Below are 19,648 nucleotides of genomic sequence, written 5' to 3'. Positions count from 1 at the left end.
TTGCTGACAACTACCTCCCCCCAGCTGCCATTCATATGCCCTTGTGTGGTGTGGCTATTAAAAAAGTCCCCCAAAAACTTTACCTCAAAATAATAAAAAAAAAACTCCTGACACTTTCGCCTGCTGCGCATTAAAGTTATATACAGTGATTAAATTTTTAAAGTTTTTGCCATGAGCACCTCACCGGCGTACACTATGAAGCCAAATCATTTATGACAGCTTAGATAAATATTAATGCACATGCCCTTGCATTTGCACATGCCGCTATCAATCTAGGGTGGCTGCCGCAGCTGAAAGAGGGGAGAAAGAGAGGAAAGAAGGAGGGAGAGCTGCTTCCTGCTTCGACCACAGGGTGGCCTTCTGAGTCTGACTGCGCAGGAAGGAAGGAGAGAGGAAGAGAGGGGAGATGCAGACACGCAGCAGCAGAGAAAGAGGCAGAAGCCTGAGTTGGAAATTGAAAAAAAAACTTGCTCTTGTGAGTGCGAGCACTAATGTGGAGGCCTATTGTTCGCGGCAACCACACTCGTTCAGTCATTCAATTGGTCGGTCAGTCAGGCCTGTCAGTCAAACACGCAGGCAGCTGGTGAGTCAGAGCTTCTCTGTCGCTTTTGGTTACCTGTAAGCTGGCGTTTAGTGCAGTTCCATAGCCAAGACTGGAGGGCAGGTTCTTGACAAGTGATGGGCTTCTGAAAGGAAACACAAAAAAAACATATCAGAGATTAGTAAGTAAAGAACAAATTGCACAGCAGGGAGAGTGTGCAGTATATATAAACAAAGAGAGAGGCACAAAAACTGTGTTTCAAAGAAAAGGACAGGATTCAGGCACTGATTCTCTGATCCTCCACATGTCATTGACCTTCAGATCTAGATCTGAAGGCGAGGCGACAGAGTTCGTACCCTGTGATCTTCTGCGACCTGCGTTTCTGGTACTCCACCTCATCCACCGTCCACACCGCCCCCTTCACGTTCTCCACGCGCACAAAGCACTTGTGCAGGCTGAGGTTGTGGCGAACGGCGTTCTGCGGAGAGACACGACACACAGGTCAGAGGGATGAGGTAAAACGACTCACATTCATTCATTAACCGTCAAGGAAAAAGAAAAAAAAAAAGAAGGAGAGGAAGAAGAAGGCTTGGAAATTGATTTTTTTCTTGCATTTTTGAAGAAATTCTTAACATTCACGCACCATTGATTTAATTAGTAAAAATTGAGTGAGAGCGAATGCTCTTACAAGTCCTGCACACAGTACATATCAATCAGAGTAAGTAGGCTAAAAGGAGGTAATCAGCATAGCGAATGGCTTATGGTGGTGACAGAAGTGGTAATGCCGGCCTTGATAATGGTGATGTCAGTAACCCTTTCTGCTCTGGAAAAAGCATTTCTCTTAATGGACACATCGCTTTAAAGATGACAGCATTGCAAGAAGAAAGACAGTCATCAGGAGGCCCTTGTGTCAGTGTGTGTGTGTGTGTGTGTGCATGCACGGATAAGGAGCATTAAGGTGAACTGTATCTGACATCTATATGTCCAAATATTCTCCATCTGGTGTTGAATACGTGCTTACATGACACACCCATCCCTCAAATGTATTATCAAAGCTGTGTTTGAATTAAAGCAGGACATATCTGTCATACAGTAGACCAGTCAGGTGTTTTCAATAATTACAGAATAAGGAAAACCCGTAGAAAAAAAGCTGTCTTATATTAATATGACCATATGACCATAATTAAAACATGCATCAGACTCTACAAATAATAACCTTGGCTTTAATATCTCTGCCTCTCATATTTATCATCTCTCTTAGCCCGGTGTGTACTGCTCTTTCTCCAAGAAAAAGGGATTCAGAAAAAAAAAAAAAAACCTCATAAGCAGATCTCGCATCTGACCTGAAAATCCCAGGATTTGATTGATCTTAATGCCCATGGCTCTGAATATGATAATTTTAATATTAATGAGCAAATGAGCAGTTTTATTATGCATGCTATATAGTTAGAACTAATAAGCTTCTGGGTGAGAGAAAAAGAGAGAGAGAGGAAAGTGGGGTGGAGGGTGAGGGGGGGGCAGATCCCTCTTTTGAGCTGATGAGACCAAGCTGAGATATTAAACTACCTTTCATTTCTTTCTTTTCCCCCTTTTTTTAAAACAAATTCTCTCTGTTAATCAAACGACAAGCCAATCGCTGATCATCCCACTAATACTTACAGAGGGAATCGTGGAGCTGTGGACGTAAATAGATCAGCTTGGTTATTGTGCGTGGTGGGAGACACGGGGACGAGATATTTCTAATGTCACTGTGATATCGCTGGAACAAAGGGGCTTTTTTTTTTTTTTTTTTTTTTTTAGGAAACCAAGACAGAAAACATTTAAAAAGGCGCATGTGCTTGTGTTGTTTCGTGCTGCAAATGCAACAACAGTCCCAAAACCTCTGAGAACATATCTTGTCATAACATTATTACGCAGCAAAACACGGCTCGTACTGTACCTAACACACTGGAAAAGGGCACCGATCTTTTTTGCGTGCCCTCCTGAATTGGTGATCACACGCCCATGTGCTTCATTTGCATCCCAAATCCAAATTAATTCACTTTGCTAAATCTAGTGCCGCGCCACGTCTTGCATGCTGATGAGCGGCTCGTTTGAGTTTTCCCTCCAGTCCTCTTGTGCAGCCACAAAGGCTAAAAGGCGGCTAACGGATGACGCGCGGGGGCCACGGGATAAAACGCTGAAGACGCCGACGCCCGGGAAGGGGCTTTCTTTATCAGCAGGCAGACACGCTTCGGGTTAAAACATGTGCTGGAGGAAAAGACATTTTTTACCATCTTTGTGGAGGCAGACAGGACAATAAAGTTGTCGGGACAGATATACAAATGGGCCCTTTTGTGTGGGTAAATAAAGAGTGCTCCCTCCATGACAGGCCAATTCTCACTTTCCTCCCTGCTTTAGTTCCACATGAACACACCCTTAACCCCTCTCTCACACGCAGTTTATGTGTTGGCGTGTGTGTACACGTGTGCGTGCGTCTTTGGCCTGGCCCCCTCACGCGGCTGAGAGCTGGTTAACAGGCAAACAGCCATCTTTCTTCCTAATTAACCAATGATATGCGAGAGAAGGTGGTTTCAGGAGTAGGAGGTGGGGTGTCTCTCCTAACAAAAGGTGCTGATGATGGAGTGGCTGCTGTATAATTAGTGCGTCAGAGCACCTCTCCTCTCCACGCCGAGCCTCCGCTATTAATTGCACCAAATTAGAAAACGATATCTGAGGCAGAATAATTCTTTCGGCTGTCATTTCCAAACAGAAAAGGCAGAATGGTGGAAAACATAAATAAGAGACAGAATGAGCTCGACTCGAGAGGAAGGGGAGAGGAGCGCAAATCGCTCAGGGCTGAGTAAATATGTGCTTTTCTTGAGGTTTTGTTTTTGACTTCAGCGACAGGAAGGAGTCTCTAGTCTTTACTGTAAGAGGAGTGAAAGGGCACAGCGGGGTGCAGGTGGAGGGACGCGTGTGTGTGTGGGGGTGGGTGGGGGGTGGAGGGTTCATCAAGGTTACCTTCCAGGTTGCAGCATTGCGTCTGAAGTAGGCGAACGTGCGTGTGAACCAGCTGTAGATTTCATTAAGCGTTAACTGCATGTCGGCAGAGTCCATGATAGCCTGAAATGAGATGACATCAAATAATGGTTTACTAACGAGACCACGTAACTGACACACACACACACACACACACACACACACACACACACACACACACACACAGATTGAGCGAGCTGCCATGATTCATGCAGCAATTAATTTTAATCTAATCAGGCAAAGTTAATTTATTTCCCACTCACCTGTCTTATGAGGGTTGCATAAGTAAATGGCGGTCTGACATCTGCGTTCTTATAAAACTCGTAGTTTGGGGCGATCTCTGGAAAAATAAATACTGTGTCACCACCTGAAATAATTGGTAAATTTTATTCCTTTAGGTATTGCATTTACTCAAGGTTTCATCAAATTAAAAGGGGTTGGGGGGGGGAGAAAAGGGAGGGGAGAAAAAGAGGGTAGGGTGGGGGGGTTAGAGGGTGCACATCAAATCAGCATTTTCCATGTCTAACAAAATGCATTTTTAATTAATCTCTCTCGTGAGAGATCTTAAACACTAATACATCCATAAAATGAGATCCGTGTAGTTAGTTAGGGTGAAGTTGAATAATTTATGTGTCTTCACACTAAACACAGAGAGAGTAAATATAAACATCAAAGACAGAGCGTTTAAAATGCAAAGCTTAACACATGGAATGTCTTAATGTAATAAATATTGTATTTTTTCACCATTATTTGAACTTAATTAACATTCATGTAATATTTATGCACAGAGGAAGTTCTTGTCTATTTACATATAGAGTGATTAAACACAGGCTTGCTTTTAAAAACCAACCAGACATCACACATTGGCAAGACCAACAAGCCTCTGTGGTCGTGTGTGTGTGCCTGTGTGTGTGTGTGTGTGTGTGTGTGTGAGAGAGAGAGTGTGTGTGTGTGTGTGCGCACATGCACGTCTGTGTGTGTTGAGAAAAGTACTAGAACACCATTATGGGTTGAGTACTATTAATAGTGCAGTGCTCAGGGTTGAGGCATCACAAGTAATTTGCTATTTCAACATTATGATGTCATTAAATGTGAATGGATTCAGTTCAGTTTCAAGGAAAAACATTCAAGTCAACAAGTTCTGAATTTAATTCTAATCCAAGTCAAATTAATGAATGTTATGTCTTAATGTATCAGTGTGTGAGTGTGTGTGTGGGTGTGTGTTACTCATGTTTGGGGACAATCTGTTTCCACAGTCACTTTGTGGGGACTTATCTTATCCTTATGGGGACAAAATGGCAGTCCTCATAATGCAAAACATTTAACTGTAGGATCTATGTACTATGCCGTGTGTGTGTGACGTGCAGTGCTGAGTAGTTGGTCCTACCTGACGACAGGGGCATGGAGTATTTGTCCGAGTGGCGTCTGCGCATGGCTCCCATGCTGGGGACGTTGGCTCCTCCCAGTACTGACGGCACCTGGGGCATGGCGGCCATGGGCGTGATCGGCGCCGTGGGCGTGGTGGGTGTCTGAGGTAAATTGGGGGGCGATGCTGAGGGCAAGTTCTTGGACATGGTGACGCTGGACACCAAGTTGAGCTGTGGCGGAGGATGAGCGAGCGCCGGCGGGAGAGAGACAGATACAAATGGAAGTAGCGGGGAGGGAGGGAGGGAGAGAGGGAGAGAGGAAGGCATTATTTTGTGGTTTCTCTGACAGAGCCGAGTGTCTGCTCTCCTCCTCTCTAACACAGCTGTGTTTCCACTAACAAGGCTCGTGGAGAGGAGCCAGCCCATCTCCACTAATTACAACCACCAAATTGTATCATAAGAATTCTAATTAGAGCACGCTGTTCAAGATTATCCAACGATCAGCCGGCGTGTTATCCCGGCCCCATCTCTCTTTATCTCTCTATTTATCACTCCCACCCTCCCTCACCCCCGCCCTCCTTCTCTGGCTCCCCCACTGCAACCACCCATAATCCGTTCACGCTGAGGCAATGAGCTGGTAAAATCTTGTTTGCTGTAGGTGTGAATTGGTCGACCCCGGTCCAGAACCGTCACCCACCTCATGACTTCATGTTCCCCTTGTTTCGACAGCGGCGTTGCCACTGTGATCCTGTTGTGTTGGCGGCAAATCTAAGCTACCTCAGCCAAAATCCTGCTATTACAAGTGGATCCAGTGAGTGGATTGTGCAGTGAGAGTGGAATTAGACCCAGCTGACTGACCATTCGAATAAGGCTAATGTTGCATCACAGAACTTCAAATATCACCAACAACACAACTGGAAGTCCTCATTAATCCATGAGAGATTCCAGTTACAGTTGATTCATCAGCCCTAATCAGGTGAGGAATCATAAAACGTCAAAGTTCATGTTCTCCCTGGGAGTAGGGCTGAAAAGACACTTCAAAACCCAGCACGGACAGTTATGGTGACTCCACACACACTCGTACACACTCCGACTTCGTCTCCTCCACTGCTTCAACATGAGGGACCAGAGAGCGTTAGTCACCTCTGGCATGGATGCCGACTGCGCTCGCTAATCGTCCGGCTTTTCCACCACTTTCGCGTTTGCTTCCCAAATCTCATGTGAGAGGCTCTAACCGACTGGAAAATTCCTAACTGACCTTTTAGTCTCTGCGCTAATTTAGCTGGAATGGTAATGACATCGTTACATATTCAAACCAAATTGCCTTAATTGTGAGTCTACAAGTGGAATGCATCCGTTTGCGAGAGTTTGAATTAAAACCGACTTGAAAGATGGAAGGGAAGGGGATGGGGAGGGGGGCGGCCGAGGCGCTGCGAGACGAAGGAGCGAGGCTGAGGAGAAAGGTATCAGCGGTCATTTGTGGCATGTGTTGATAAATAGGATAAAATGTCAAGTTTGAGAGACTCCGGTGGATGTAGGGCTTTTCGGATGATAATTATATACCATCTTAGCTGTAATGAGCTGCTACAGTGATGGGCTGGGACGAGGGCTGGGTGCACATACTGAACTCTGCTGAGGACAGAATGAGGACGAGGTTATGGGAAGTTTATACATCTGCATATACATCTGTATCAATGGCCCTGATTGATTATATGCAGAAATATCTGCTGTTTTTTTGTCCTATTTAACAGACAAACGCCACACATACACACACTTGACCACTAAAATCCAAACATTGACTCATTTCTGCACCGGTAGTGGAGTCATGGAGTTATATCACGTGCAAATGGCCATTTAATTCGTTGTGGTTGAGGTCATGATAGTGTGCCTGCTACATTTGCCCAAACCAGACACTCAGCTGCGAAATACAAACTGCATTGTCCTCAAAAGGCAATTTGATAAACACTCACGTACCGCGTGGCAGAAAAACACCTCAAAATATGCAAACTAAATTCAAAATAAATGCCTTCGTGTGTGCGGACGGGCATGTATATTGAGAATGCTAAAACATAATTTCCCGTCCTTTTTGCCGCCTCTTCACCTACGAGACAAGGGAACAAGCGTGACATGTTTGCAGGCGTGCAAACCCGTTTCTTATTTTTTTTTGGGGGGGTGGGGGGTGAAATAGAATTGATTACAGTCAACCGGATGGAGGAGTGAACACTCTGTCACCTCTCGCTCGTCTGAATACACACTCAAGGTTGGGAGAGAGAGAGATCTTATTATTCAGAACTTGCAGCCTTGCTAACTTTGATTCTCATCCATCCATGGCATGGCCAAAAGGTAGCATTTAATGAAGTGTGATTCAGGGAATAAATGGGGTCATATTGGAGACAGTGCACCGGCGTCTTGTATTCGTCTGGCTTTGGTTTGTTCGTGGGCTTCACTAATGAAAAATAGGACTTACTTCCAGCCCTGATAGGCTAACACAGACTTCTCATATTTATCAAATGTCTCTGTGTGATTTTGCTGGGTGTGAATCCATGCTGCCATTTGAAATCCGCCTAACCATCTCTCTTTTGTTGCATCTGCCCACTTTTGCACAGAGGATCCGCGCACGCTGGCGCCGAATCCTCGTCTCACCTCCCCTTAAAAATATGGGGGGAGCCTTAAAACTGAGGACTTAACTGTTCGTTTAAGAATTCTGTCTGAATTGCCCCCACCATCAAATGCAATTAGCGGCTCTTTCATGTGTGCTTTATGTAATGCAATACTTCATTAGCATCATTCATTCATATTCAGGCATGGATTATAGGCTGCAAACTCTTTATTGGACGAGATGGAACCAAGCTGCTGGAGTTTTGAAGATTAAAAAATAAAGCTACAGCGGGGAGAGAGAGAGAGAGAGAGAGAGAGAGAGAGAGAGATTGAATAATAAAAAGGGAGTTTGATTCCTGATGGAATTATGGGATAATTATGCTATCTTGTGATTATCTGCATTCTATGATGAGAGGTGATGAGGGAAATTATTCCATTGAAAGTAGGCACTTACTAAGCAGCAGAAACACGCTAACAATGTTTTGCTCTCAAATATTTCAAAACGTCTAAAACAGGGAGGAAATAATGTTTTTGCAAAAATGCATCGTCTTAATATGAAATTCAAACGCTGCTCGGGAGATACGCATTCGCAATCATTCAATCGAAAAGTGAAAGGCAAAGAGAAAGTACATGTAGAATGACATCATTTTTCTTCTTCAATGACCCCTTTCACAATTTGGGATTTTTTTTTTTCCTGTAGCCAATTTCTGCAGCACTGTGGGTATTTATGTCAACATCACACCATCTTCACCACTCGGCTGTAATTTTCAGGTGTTTGTTGTTCAAATGACACATCTTCTCCCCTCTCGTTCCACTTCTGAGCGCCGCTGCGGCCACCGAGCCAAACAGTCATCAGCAGCCAACAGGTTGTTTTGGCTATTATATCTATCACAAAGAAATGACCCTGCGTTTTAGCCGAGGACTCCGCCGCTCTGCCATCTAATACGCCTTCCAAACCCCATCGTCCTCTCGCGGCGCACAATACCTGATAAGAAGCAGCTGCAACTCGGTATTACAAAATCCCATTCTCCCCTTTCATCTTCTGTCACTCACTCGCACAACCGCCGGCCGGGTTAAACTGTTCATTTTCTGTGTGGGGGCTTGTTTACGGTAGCCGGAGCAATATGCACTCACTGGTTTGGGAGATGACTTGGGTTCCGAGGGCCGCATGTGCAAGTGGGCCATCATCGCCTGAAGACGCTCACGTTCTTTAGAAAGCTGTTAAGAGAGAAGAAGAAGAGAGTACATTAGAGTAGATTAGAGTGGAGGAGAGGAGAGGAGAGGGATAGCCAAAAGGAGGAGAGCGAAGAATATGAGATGTAAGACTGGGCAGGTGGAGTGAGGAGAAAGAAAGAGGTTTGATATAAACCAAACAGTTCGGCCGGTGATGTAAGCAGAATATGAGGCCGGGGGGAAGGAGGGAGGAGAGGGTGCAGACAGGTCAGGCAAAACAAATAGCATTTCATCTTTTTGTCAATAGCAAAATTTAGGTCAGCAAGGCTCTGACAGTAACAAGCTAGTCGGGCCATAAATTAGGTGGTCCTGAGTGTCTGCTCAAAGTCCTGTGGACACTGTTAGGGGGAATGGAGCGCAGCCAGCAGCTGCTGAGAGGTGAAGGGGTCTTCCAAACAGGGTGCCAGGTGGCCCCGCCTCCCCGGTCCAGTTAGTGGCCCCAGCCATCGCCTATCATCAATCTAATTCACAGGGAGTGACAGGGACTAGACCGTGTGAAAGGCTCAGCTCACCCCCTCAACACACACCCTTAATATACAGACACACACGCACACAAACGAGGACCAAACACACGGAGAAACGGACAAGCAAGTAGGCGTACACACACACACACTGAGCTGGGCCTCATTACTAGTGACGGCTCTCGTGGAAAAAAGAGAGGGATGGTGGGAGTAAGGAACGAAAGAGAAGGCAGAGAAGAGAAGATACAGGACAGACAACACAAGTGCACAACTGTAATTGGTCACACTGTAAAGCGCAGGCTTCAATAGGTTTGTGTTTCAGTGAAAAAACACAGAAAATGAAATAAAATTAAATAAATAGCAGAAATCCCTTTTTGACTCTGTTCGTTTTAACATGCCAACAGAATCTATTTAGTTTTAAGACCCAGCCAGATGCCCAACAATTAAATACAAACTGTTTATTGGACCAGAAAATAACTATGTGCGGGAGGACATGCTTTGCTTTAGGACTCTGGTAGAGAGCAGATAAGGGAGGGTGAGAACACAAGCTACAGTTAGATCTCTTTATAATGTGCATTGTACACATTTGCCATCATATTCCTAATATTTTTAAGAGTACTGACCCATTTGAAAAACTTTCTATATTGAGAGCTGGTCATATGCTGCTATACAAAAAGGGCCTGGTTTCCGACTGGCAGCAGACTTCCAGCTGGCACTTTGTTTGAACATACATATGTATTTGTTTCTAAAGGAAGAGGAGCGGTTGTCGGCAGTGCTGAGTAATAATGTCGCTCAATCAGCGCTCTCATTATCTAGCCAGCATGACTTCTTAATAAGGTCACGCTCCACCTACTGAAAATAGTTCCCTCCTTTTGAGCTTTCTTCAGGTGCAAAGTGCAGTTAATTAACACAGCAGACCGGGAGAGATGCGCTCACTATTAATTGGAAAGAAAGAGAGAGAGAAAAAAAAAGAAAAAGAAAGCAGAGAAAATAAAGCACACGCTTAATTCAATTAAAACAGCCATAATGGCTTTCGTTGTAAGGCCTCAGGATTCCTTTGTTTAGTGGCTTTGTTGAATTCAGCAGGTCCTGCTTGTCTGGAAGTATTAAGCAGACCACAGTATGGCCTTTCTCTCACTCACACAACTTTCAAAAAATAAAGTTTGGACTGGTTGATTAGGGGCTTAAATGAGAAATTAGTTCATTATAGCAAATGTGACAATGGTAGAAATGTAACAATACATATAGCTTTGTTCAAACTCCCCGTTATTACCTGCAGGGGAAACTTACTTGTATTTCCAGCTGCTGTACGACTTGCATCTGGACTCGACACTGGGCTGTGCTCCGATCGTCGAGGGCATGTTCACTGTTTAGGTGCCTGGAGGTGGAGGGACGGACAGAGAGAGACACGTTAAACGCTGACCTCAAATCTATCAAGTCTGTCAAAGCTAGTGGGAGAAAAGCAAGTTGCATTTCACTGTGATCAAAATTAAGGAGGCTGATAATTACAGTATCAACTTCTCTGCTGTTTTGTTTTAATGATAATATTTCTATACTGGGACAATTATCTATAGGATCCTGTTAGAAACCATTGTTCCACCCTGAAATGAGGTAATTAGAAGTAACATGACAGTGTGCGGTGCCATGTTTAACATGACAATAGGCCTGCGTCAGTATAGATGGCTAACTTCAGTGCCACCCTGAGCGCTGCTGCTTTCTGCAGAGAATAAAAGATGCTAGCCCAGCAGAACGGCTTTGTCTCCCTCGTTTACCGAAAACAATACACACAATTTAACACCAGCAACATTTGACACACAAAAGCAGCTCTTCGACTGGAGGTGCATTATCCAGCGGCAGACATATTAAATGTATCTGGTGTGTTCGCCTCATTAGAAGAAAAAGGCAGCCAGACAGCCATAACAGTCAATGAGGGTTTTTGTCTTGATTGGATTTCGTCTGTAGGACACAAAAGAGCCTCGCCATTAAGACAGACCTTTATTCCTGGTAAAGCACACATATGCAGACACACACAGCCACACACGCAAATATGGGGCGCAAAAAGGGGTTTCTAAAGTGTTGTGATGCTGGGTAATGAGCCTCTATCTAAATGATCATTGGTGACAAACTCACAAAGCAAGCTTTGAGGAGGCATGCTTATGAAATGCCAGAGCTGCCACTTTATCTCCAGTAATTATAGGTTAGCTTGCAGACCCTTCAATGATCATTTACAGCTCTGCCTCCAGTGCATTAGAGGGAGTACAAAATCTCTCTCTCTCTCTGGCTTTCACTTTATCTGAGAACACACACACACATTTACATTATCGTGAACGTGCACAAACACTGATTGGCACAAACACCGACACGCAAACACACAGAAACACACACTCCCAGCCACATATTCCTCTATTCTCTTCCCAAAACCCCTCACTTCTTGTTTATCTGCAATGTGCAAAACAAGAACTCATTGAGCCGGCTTCTCTTGGCCTGCCAATCAAAGGCTGAATGGAACATTTGTAATCACAATAGCTCTGTACCTTTCAATTACGCTGCACACATTTAAAACCATTCCATCTCATCCCTGCTTACACTTTTGTAACCATTTCAGGTCTAATGCTCAGAAATGTTTTATTATAAATCAAGAATGAGGTAGCATTAAGAAAGGAGGGGAGGGGAGTGGGATGGATGAGGGATGGCGGCGGAGAGAGGGGAGGGACGAACTGGTGGGGTTCTCCAGCCCTGTGCCTAATTGCTGTTTCAGAATGCGCATGCAAAAAGGGGGCATTACATTAATCATTTAATCACGTCCCTCGCAGGATGAGGGAACTAATGTTGCAAATACCCTTTTCATTTCACTGCCCATAATGCTATCTTATGCACTTGATGTATGGCGTGTGTCATGAATTACAGCTGCTTCAAAAGCACAGAGCGGCCTGCTCGCCGTCCCTGAAGATACCTCATTACAAAAAAAAGAAAAGAAGAAAAAAGAAAGGGGGGGGGGTCTTTATTAAGTTTGCCCCTCATCGACAAGCAGCTTGTTTTTCTTTTATTTTGTCTTGTGTGCTGCTGAGGCCTCTCTTCAGCCCTCCAGCCAGTTATTTTCTGACACACGCGCACACACCTTCCACCGCTGGCCAGTTAGCAAGGTGATTACAGGCAGATTACTACATGCATTTATGAAATATTCAAATGGCAGCATGTCCTACTGTGCATTATGAATGCCACACAAAGACAAAAAGAAAAAAAAGAAAAGGAGGAGGGGTTGGAGACAGGGATGGGCAGACAGAAAACAATAATGAAGGAAGATCTTATTTACTCTCTGAGCTGTCTTCTCTCATGACAGAAAAATCCCTCTCTTCCATCACACTGTAGCGTTGATCTTTTGCTTGCCTCTAATCATAAACAAATCTAAATTTGTAGGTGAATGTAAACAGGAAAAACGAGTCAGAGTGACTCGTCTTAACTGCAGCGTCCAGGTAGCGATCCTTTAAACCCAGAGGTGGAGGGTACGTGTCTCGCTGTCAGGCCTGGCTGACTACTGTTTATGTTTACAGTTCATGCCTCGTTTTAGAGCAACATTGATTTCTGCCTTGAAGAGAGAATTGCTCCTGTGATGAAGGCCTTGTGAGAACAGGGAGGGGGAGAAAGGATGGCAGATTGGGAGGTGTAGCAAAGGTAGAGAAATCAGAGCAAATAACAGCAAATAAAGAGACTGATAAATAGAGGGGGAGGAGGGAGGTGAGACGCAGCAGTTGTTTTCCAATCCCGAGATGAAGACTTCTCCTTTTATTGGATGCTGCAGTTTCTCTCCTCTCTTAAAGACAAGGGAACTAAACATCTCAAAGGTCTCCCCCCACAGCTGTGTATATGAATATGTAACGTCCACTAAGGGCCCAATAATAAATCTACTCAAGCCAGCATATATGGATGATACACTTCTGCTAATTGTCATTGTGTATTATCAGGGGCCACAGAGGCCCAGCAGAGAACAGCAAGGTTGGCCCCCCGAACTGTCTTCATGCTACACACAAACATGCACCGACACCAGTTCAGTCAAGCTAACACACACACACACACACACACAAAGAGAAGAAGCAGCAGCCATATGTGACGACATGCACACTGTACATCGACTAGCATGCATAAACAAGCACATATACACATGCATGCATGTACGCACATGCACGCACGCACGCACACGCACGCACGCACGCACGCGCACGCACGCACGCACGCACACACGCACACACGCACACACACACACACACACACACACACACACACAAACGCTCTCTTCCCATGGTGGTGGTGCATAAGTAATGCCCTCCGTTTTAAAGGTCTTGTCACAGTGCAGCAGACATGTGGAGGGGTAGAGGGGAGCTCAGCTATCCAGGGGCCAGGGGCCTGCCTGCCTCCACTTTGTGTGTGTGTGTGTGTGTACATTATATAGAGAGGAAGACACTTGGCTGCTGCCTTGTGGGTTTAATTAGCAGTGGGTTACAGACACCAACGTTCAGGTTAGCGGCTGAGCTTGCCATTTTAACATGGAGCCTGCCTTCCTGCCAGTAATAAGGGGAGCAGAGTGGTGACAGAGAGTGGAAGGAGTTAAGTGTGTGCATGTGTGGGAGCGAGTATGTGTTTATGTGCAGATAGACTGTATCTTACTGAGGTGGGAGGCTATGATATATAAGGTGAAAGGCCAAAACAGAGGGGGACAGCGCGTGAGATCAGGAGTGATTTAAATCAATAAGTGTAGTTGTCGATACAAAGGCTGTAGCCAGTCTGAAGGAGGTTTTGTACAGACACATATGGCTTCATATCAGTACATAAACGATGCACATATGAAGTGGCTAAATGTTCAAGCATTAATTGCATTTTCTATTCTTTATATTGAACATAAAGGCACCTCACAAAAATAGCTCCAGAGCATGCACTAATAGCATTCATGTTCCTCCCTCTCTTTCTCATGCAGCTGACACAAATACACACACACACAAACCCCAGCACCCACCACTCAAGAAACATTCCCAGCAATATTATTTCATTTTGAACTTCAGAGAGCTAATTCAGGGTGCCAGCCACCTCGCGGCTACCTTTTCCAGGTGAGAACACTTAAAAGCACACTGAAGAGCTATTAAATGCTGATCTTGACAAGTTTCTTCATGCAACAAAACAATAGATGACTAAACGTGTCACCGCCGCTGAGCTGAGCTCTTACAGCGAGCTGCGAGACGCCAGCTTGACTTGCCACCCCCCGCCTCTACCCCGCTGCCTCCTCCCCTCCCCGCACACGTAACCCACACCCAACTACCTAACATCTAAACTGTCATCTAAATCTGACACCTGCTTTATGTAACCCCGTTTAAACTGTGCCTGTGTGTGTGTGCGAGTGCGCGCCGTGTGTGTGTGTAGCCGACTGGCATCTCCGGAAACATAAAAGGACTCCCTCTGACACCGACAATCACTGCTCCAAGGCACGCCACCGAGCAGCCATCTTTGTTCTGATGACGAGTCTGCCTTCTTTGTTGGTGCCTGTTTTCATGTGCTGGCTGGGTTACAGTATAGAGCCAGCCTCTGACTTGCAGGGATGTGTGTGTGTGTGTGTGTGGAGGGGGGAGCTGAACCAAGACACTGCTCTGTTTTGTAGCAGCCAATGTTCTGGCAAGCCTTCTTACAAAACCGTCTGCAAACCTGTGTTCTCGCTTTCAAGTTTGAAATCTACCTGTTTTCTCTCCGTCTGCCTTCCCCGCTCTCTCAGTTTGTCTTTACAACCATCCTTTTGCATCGGCTTGCCAGCTTACCGGCTTCGCTTTATACAGTGCATCTCTGCCCCTCACCTAAATAACCAGCTAAGCTACCCAGCTGCAGTATCCTTAGAGCACACAGACTTAGGTTTTGTTTGCGTGTGAGCCGGGCGTAGAGTGCAGAGGGATTGGCTGATGTCTTCTTTAAGTAAGTGTGCTGAGGTGGATAGGACAAGGTATCAGAAAACCTGCTAATCCCACACAGACTTGCCTTCTCACACACACATTTGTTCCCAAGCTGCAAGGCAAACTCTTCCACCTGGACCGGAGCACATGCAGTCCAGTTTGGACAACGCATCGCAGGCGGGGAGCTGGCTTTCCATAAGCATGGCTTCTAAAATTATACTACATGATGCCTATGGATGTGCTCTGTCCTCTGCAGAACACTGATATTGACATTGACGTGTACTATCCTGTGTGTGGCGCATTTTCCACAGGAGATAAGCAAACACACTTACAAACACCCTTGTCAGGCTGCTGTTGTAACATATATTCACCTCTGATTCATTTAAATCCAACGCTGTCAATTATGGCTCCTTTGAGTGCATTGTATGCGTTGATAGAGTGTGAAAATCCACCTTAATGTGACGCGTGCCTGTTTCTTTAAAATACTGATAAACACTATGTTTATTAGAGTCATTTCATTTCACAGATACACCTTTTAGCTTTAATTCACAAGCTGCTGTAGAATTAGTAAAAGTCTGACCTAAATCCTACAGCAGCTCCCCATGGGTGGACTAGTTTCTTGTATCAGTACTTTTTTTTCTTTGCTTTCTGCAACTTATTACAGTCACTACTGTAGAGAAATGCATAATTTGGGAAAATACACCAGCACAATGTCCTGATTTCAAGAGTTTATGCGAATTCACATGGACATTTACAGCCCGTGAAAAACACTCGCCAGATCGTTATTTCACAGTTAATTACAAATCTAATTAGAATATTCAAATTAAAGCTTTCCCTTTCTTTTCTTCTCTGTGTGAGAGCAGGGAGCCAGGGAAAGAGTGATAGTGGGAGAGAGAGGGAGAGAGAGAGAGAGTGAGAGGGAGAGAGACCCAGTGAGTGGCAATGCGATAACCTGTAATCGGCAGTGCTGCAAACACCTTCTTCCTTTGATGTCCCCCCGCTAACATCCTGGCAACAAAGCCGGCCAATTACAAATGAGCTAATTAACTAAATTGTTGATGGAGCATGAAGAGTTCATTCGCTCTGGCGCCTGCACCATGACAACAGTGAATGGGGGCCTTTGTTGTGGAGGTAAGTGTGCGGCCGTGCGAGTTGCCATTAGCTTTTGACGCTTTTTCACAAACCTATCAGGCCCCTCCACGCTGGGAAGGAGATTTGTTATGGATCAGAGTTGGTTTGAATCCTGCGCTGCCGGAGCTGAACCCTGTCAACTGGCTGTCTGGAAGGTCAAACTGTGCTCTTTGAAAGGCAGTGATGTTTTCTTTGTTAGGCCCCTCTGTACCCACAGAAAGGAGGAGGTGCTATGGTCTAAGGGGGTAAACTTTTGTGTGTTTCATAATAAAATAGATATTAGCTTCTTGCACTGACATGCAAAATCCCACAGGGTGTTAACAGGGGGACGTGAGGAGACGTCATCTGCTGTGTAACATCTGTGGCACAGGGCGTGCTCTTACTTCAAAAACTGTCCAAAGTCCTCGCAGATGTTCTCACAGCCGGGCCACTTGCACACGCCGTGACCGTACAGGGGGTGGCTGCCTCCGCTTTCTTCATGTAGCGAACTGAAAGAGAGGAGGGAGGTCAGGAGAGTGAGTAGGGGACGGTGGCATCGAGTTCAGCGCAGGATCTGCAGGGGAGGCTTGAGCATGTCAGGTTACAGTCAGCAGGAAGCAGGACAGGGGTCAAAACAGGTCAGATCGGTTGAAGCAATCACAATAAGACACAACATTAATTTAGAGACAGTGTGGGCTAACGTGAGACTTCAGCTGACGTCCCCCAATGGAAATCTAGAGTGAGCTGTAGCTTTGTCTCCGCCACAGCCACCATCCCATCTTGTAAAGCTATTAGGAGGAGGAGGGGGGGGCTTTCAAGTAAACATTAAAAATCCAGACAGCCATATAATTTTCATCAGGAGATTAATACTCTGTGTAACTTATGTTCTGTGAGGACAGGGGGAGCAGGGGTGCGCTGGCGTTTTTCAAATGGCACCCAAATAAGTTACGACCCTGCCTAGACAGCACATCCTATTAAAGATGACAGTTTAACCTTTAGGCTTGGCACTGGCGCGTGTGTGTGTGCGTCTGTGTGAAGACGTGAACGGGCGTGTGTTCGTCTGCTTATAGGGCGTTTGCGCGCCTGCAGTCGATGGCCGCGTGCGCGCACGCCCACGTGTGTGGCCCGCGAATATGTGCGCGTGTTAGCGCTGGCAGAGCTCACACCGTGTTTTACGGAGGGGCTTTCCCCGCATCGATCCGTGGCATGTTAGTAAGCAGCGCTCCTGACAATACTGCTTGTTCGATCATTATGAGACACCACACACCCCTCGGGACGCAGGCAGATAAAAAGTCTTTTTTCCCCCCTTTTCTTCCTTCTCTCCTCATTCCCTCCCTACCTCTCTCCTTCTCTCTGTCTTCCTTCTAAAGGTATCTTTTTCAAGCCTCCTTTTAGTGGTACTGGAGAGATAGCATCTACTTTAAACCAATTACACAGCACTTCCACCTCCAGTGTGAGTCTCTACCGAGCATCCACACACACATACACACACACACACCGCTACCCTAAGTCCTTATTATAATATCGCCCAAGAAAAGCCTTTGAATAATGCATGGGCCAGATAGGCAGATATGTGAACAGTCAGTGTTTTGGTGCTGGGTGCATTTATAAAAGACGCCATCACAAGGATAAACATCCTGGAAACGCCACTCAAGGCATCACGTATTCTGTTTACATGACAAGCAAGCAAGGAAGGTAATTTTCAAAAGAGGAAAAAAAGAGAGAAAGCACTAAATACTTAATGTACAAGGTGGTTACCTTGTCTTGCCTGCCAGAGAGGCTTGTTGTAAGTGCGCCTGCCTGCATGGCTTCCTCTCCTTGCTTTTGATATCTGTGTGCAAGCTAAGTGCGTTCAGTGGCACACGTGGGCCCCCTGGGAGAATGCGGCTCTTATTATTATTTTTTTGAATATTACCAAGAAGCTAATAAACTATTGAACAAATAAACAAAACATCATGTTTCCCCTGTTGTAACAATGCTGTTATTTTAAACGAGGACAAACACTCTGGATGGGAGTTCTGATGTGTTCCTGCACTGAATCGTGGCACAAACAAGCTCGCGTGACGGGTACAAACTTTTCATCTTCCCCGTCTATTACCCGCTGTAACAAAAAGGTGGGTGGGTGACATCTCAGTTGTGTCTTTACCTCTCTCGCTCCCTTTCCCGTTCCCTCTCCCTCTCTCGTCTGTGGTTGAGGACGGGGGACTGTCCGTTGGCGATGGAATGGTGAGAGATGGGTGGCGACGCTTTGGCGGGATTGGAGGAGGAGGTAGTTGAAGAAGAGTTGTTGGTGGAGAGGTCTAGACCGCCGCCGCCCCCGCCGGTGCCAGTGCCGCTGCTGCCGTGTTTGATGCCGTTGTCCTCCATGCCGTGACCGCCGCCTCCGGTGACATCCTTCCACAACTGCTGGAGCTCTGCCGGGCTGAGGCCAGCTAGAGGAGCGAGGACAGAGAGGGAACAGGGGACATATCAGTGCAGCTGCTCCACAAAGTGCAAACCCGAGTATCAGGCGTGAGATGAAAGCTGAAGCCTAAACTCTGCAAACTTTATTAAACAGCCAGAAAAGTTGCATAAAGCTGCTTGACTCGAGGCCTTCTCCTCAGTGAGTGCAGCCCTGAGCTTGAACTCATACTGTGCTGATCAATGAAATCATGTGTTGTCTTCTTATTACCTTCTCTGCCCATACTGCTCTTAACCTGTTAGCAGATCACTTCTGTTGTCGTCAGTCTCGAAGATTGTGTGTGAGGAAGAACTATGAAACATTGATTACAGTGAATGCATGTTCCGTCTGAGAAAAACAAGCTTTGTCCACTGCTCGTTTTCAGCTTGGCAACTAATTAGGAAAAATTCACTCCTTTGATTTCCTTCTCAAACCTCCCTGCCTGTTGTTTTTCAGTCTCCGCCATTTTGGTGGTAAACAACAAACATAGGTGTTTACTTGGCTCAGGGGAAGAAAATGGAGCCTGCTCTCCCCTCTCTGTCCTTTTATTCTCCCCTCCCTGCCTCTTGGTGAAGGCAGTAAACAACAACAACAACAACAACCGAGGCAGGAAGGAGGGGAGGCTGGGGAGCGGGGGGAATAGAAACAGAGATGGAAAAACAACAAACACAAACATAGGCAGAGCAGAGCTGAGAGGGAAACAGAGGTAGACAAAAGAAAAACCACAATCAGACAAGAAGAGAGGGAGAAAGGAAGAACGGGAGACTAAACAAAACGATCATGTGCAGAGTTAGGGACAAAGTGGATGGCAGAAGAGCATACCAATGAGGGGGAGGCAGACAGACAGACATACTTAGAGATAACGCAGGGGGGACACAGGTGCATACCAATGAGAAAAACAAAGACAGGCAGGGCGGGAAGACAGAAGAGGAGTGGGACAGACAGGCTTG

At 45.7% G+C, this 19,648-nt stretch overlaps 1 protein-coding gene across 3 annotated transcripts in view; it reads right to left on the bottom strand.

The window, feature by feature from the left end:
* Positions 1 to 19,648, bottom strand: part of foxp2 (forkhead box P2) — a 98,662-nt gene that overhangs the window by 6,145 nt on the left and 72,869 nt on the right. For 2 of the 3 annotated variants that reach the window (XM_041963711.1, XM_041963713.1), the window contains 9 exons: positions 18,405 to 18,690; positions 16,663 to 16,767; positions 10,512 to 10,599; positions 8,662 to 8,745; positions 4,950 to 5,160; positions 3,826 to 3,929; positions 3,545 to 3,646; positions 898 to 1,019; positions 617 to 686 (listed from right to left, as the gene is read on the bottom strand). In XM_041963711.1, the coding sequence (XP_041819645.1) occupies positions 617 to 686; positions 898 to 1,019; positions 3,545 to 3,646; positions 3,826 to 3,929; positions 4,950 to 5,160; positions 8,662 to 8,745; positions 10,512 to 10,599; positions 16,663 to 16,767; positions 18,405 to 18,690 (1,172 nt within the window). The remainder of the gene's footprint in view (positions 1 to 616; positions 687 to 897; positions 1,020 to 3,544; positions 3,647 to 3,825; positions 3,930 to 4,949; positions 5,161 to 8,661; positions 8,746 to 10,511; positions 10,600 to 16,662; positions 16,768 to 18,404; positions 18,691 to 19,648) is intronic. The other variant, XM_041963712.1, reaches the window with a different exon arrangement.

The sequence above is a fragment of the Chelmon rostratus genome, chromosome 22 (genome assembly GCF_017976325.1).
Source record: "Chelmon rostratus isolate fCheRos1 chromosome 22, fCheRos1.pri, whole genome shotgun sequence".
NCBI classification, from domain to species: Eukaryota; Metazoa; Chordata; class Actinopteri; order Chaetodontiformes; family Chaetodontidae; genus Chelmon; species Chelmon rostratus.
Note: the sequence above shows the minus strand (reverse complement) of the source record. Positions and strands in the feature narration are given on the sequence as shown.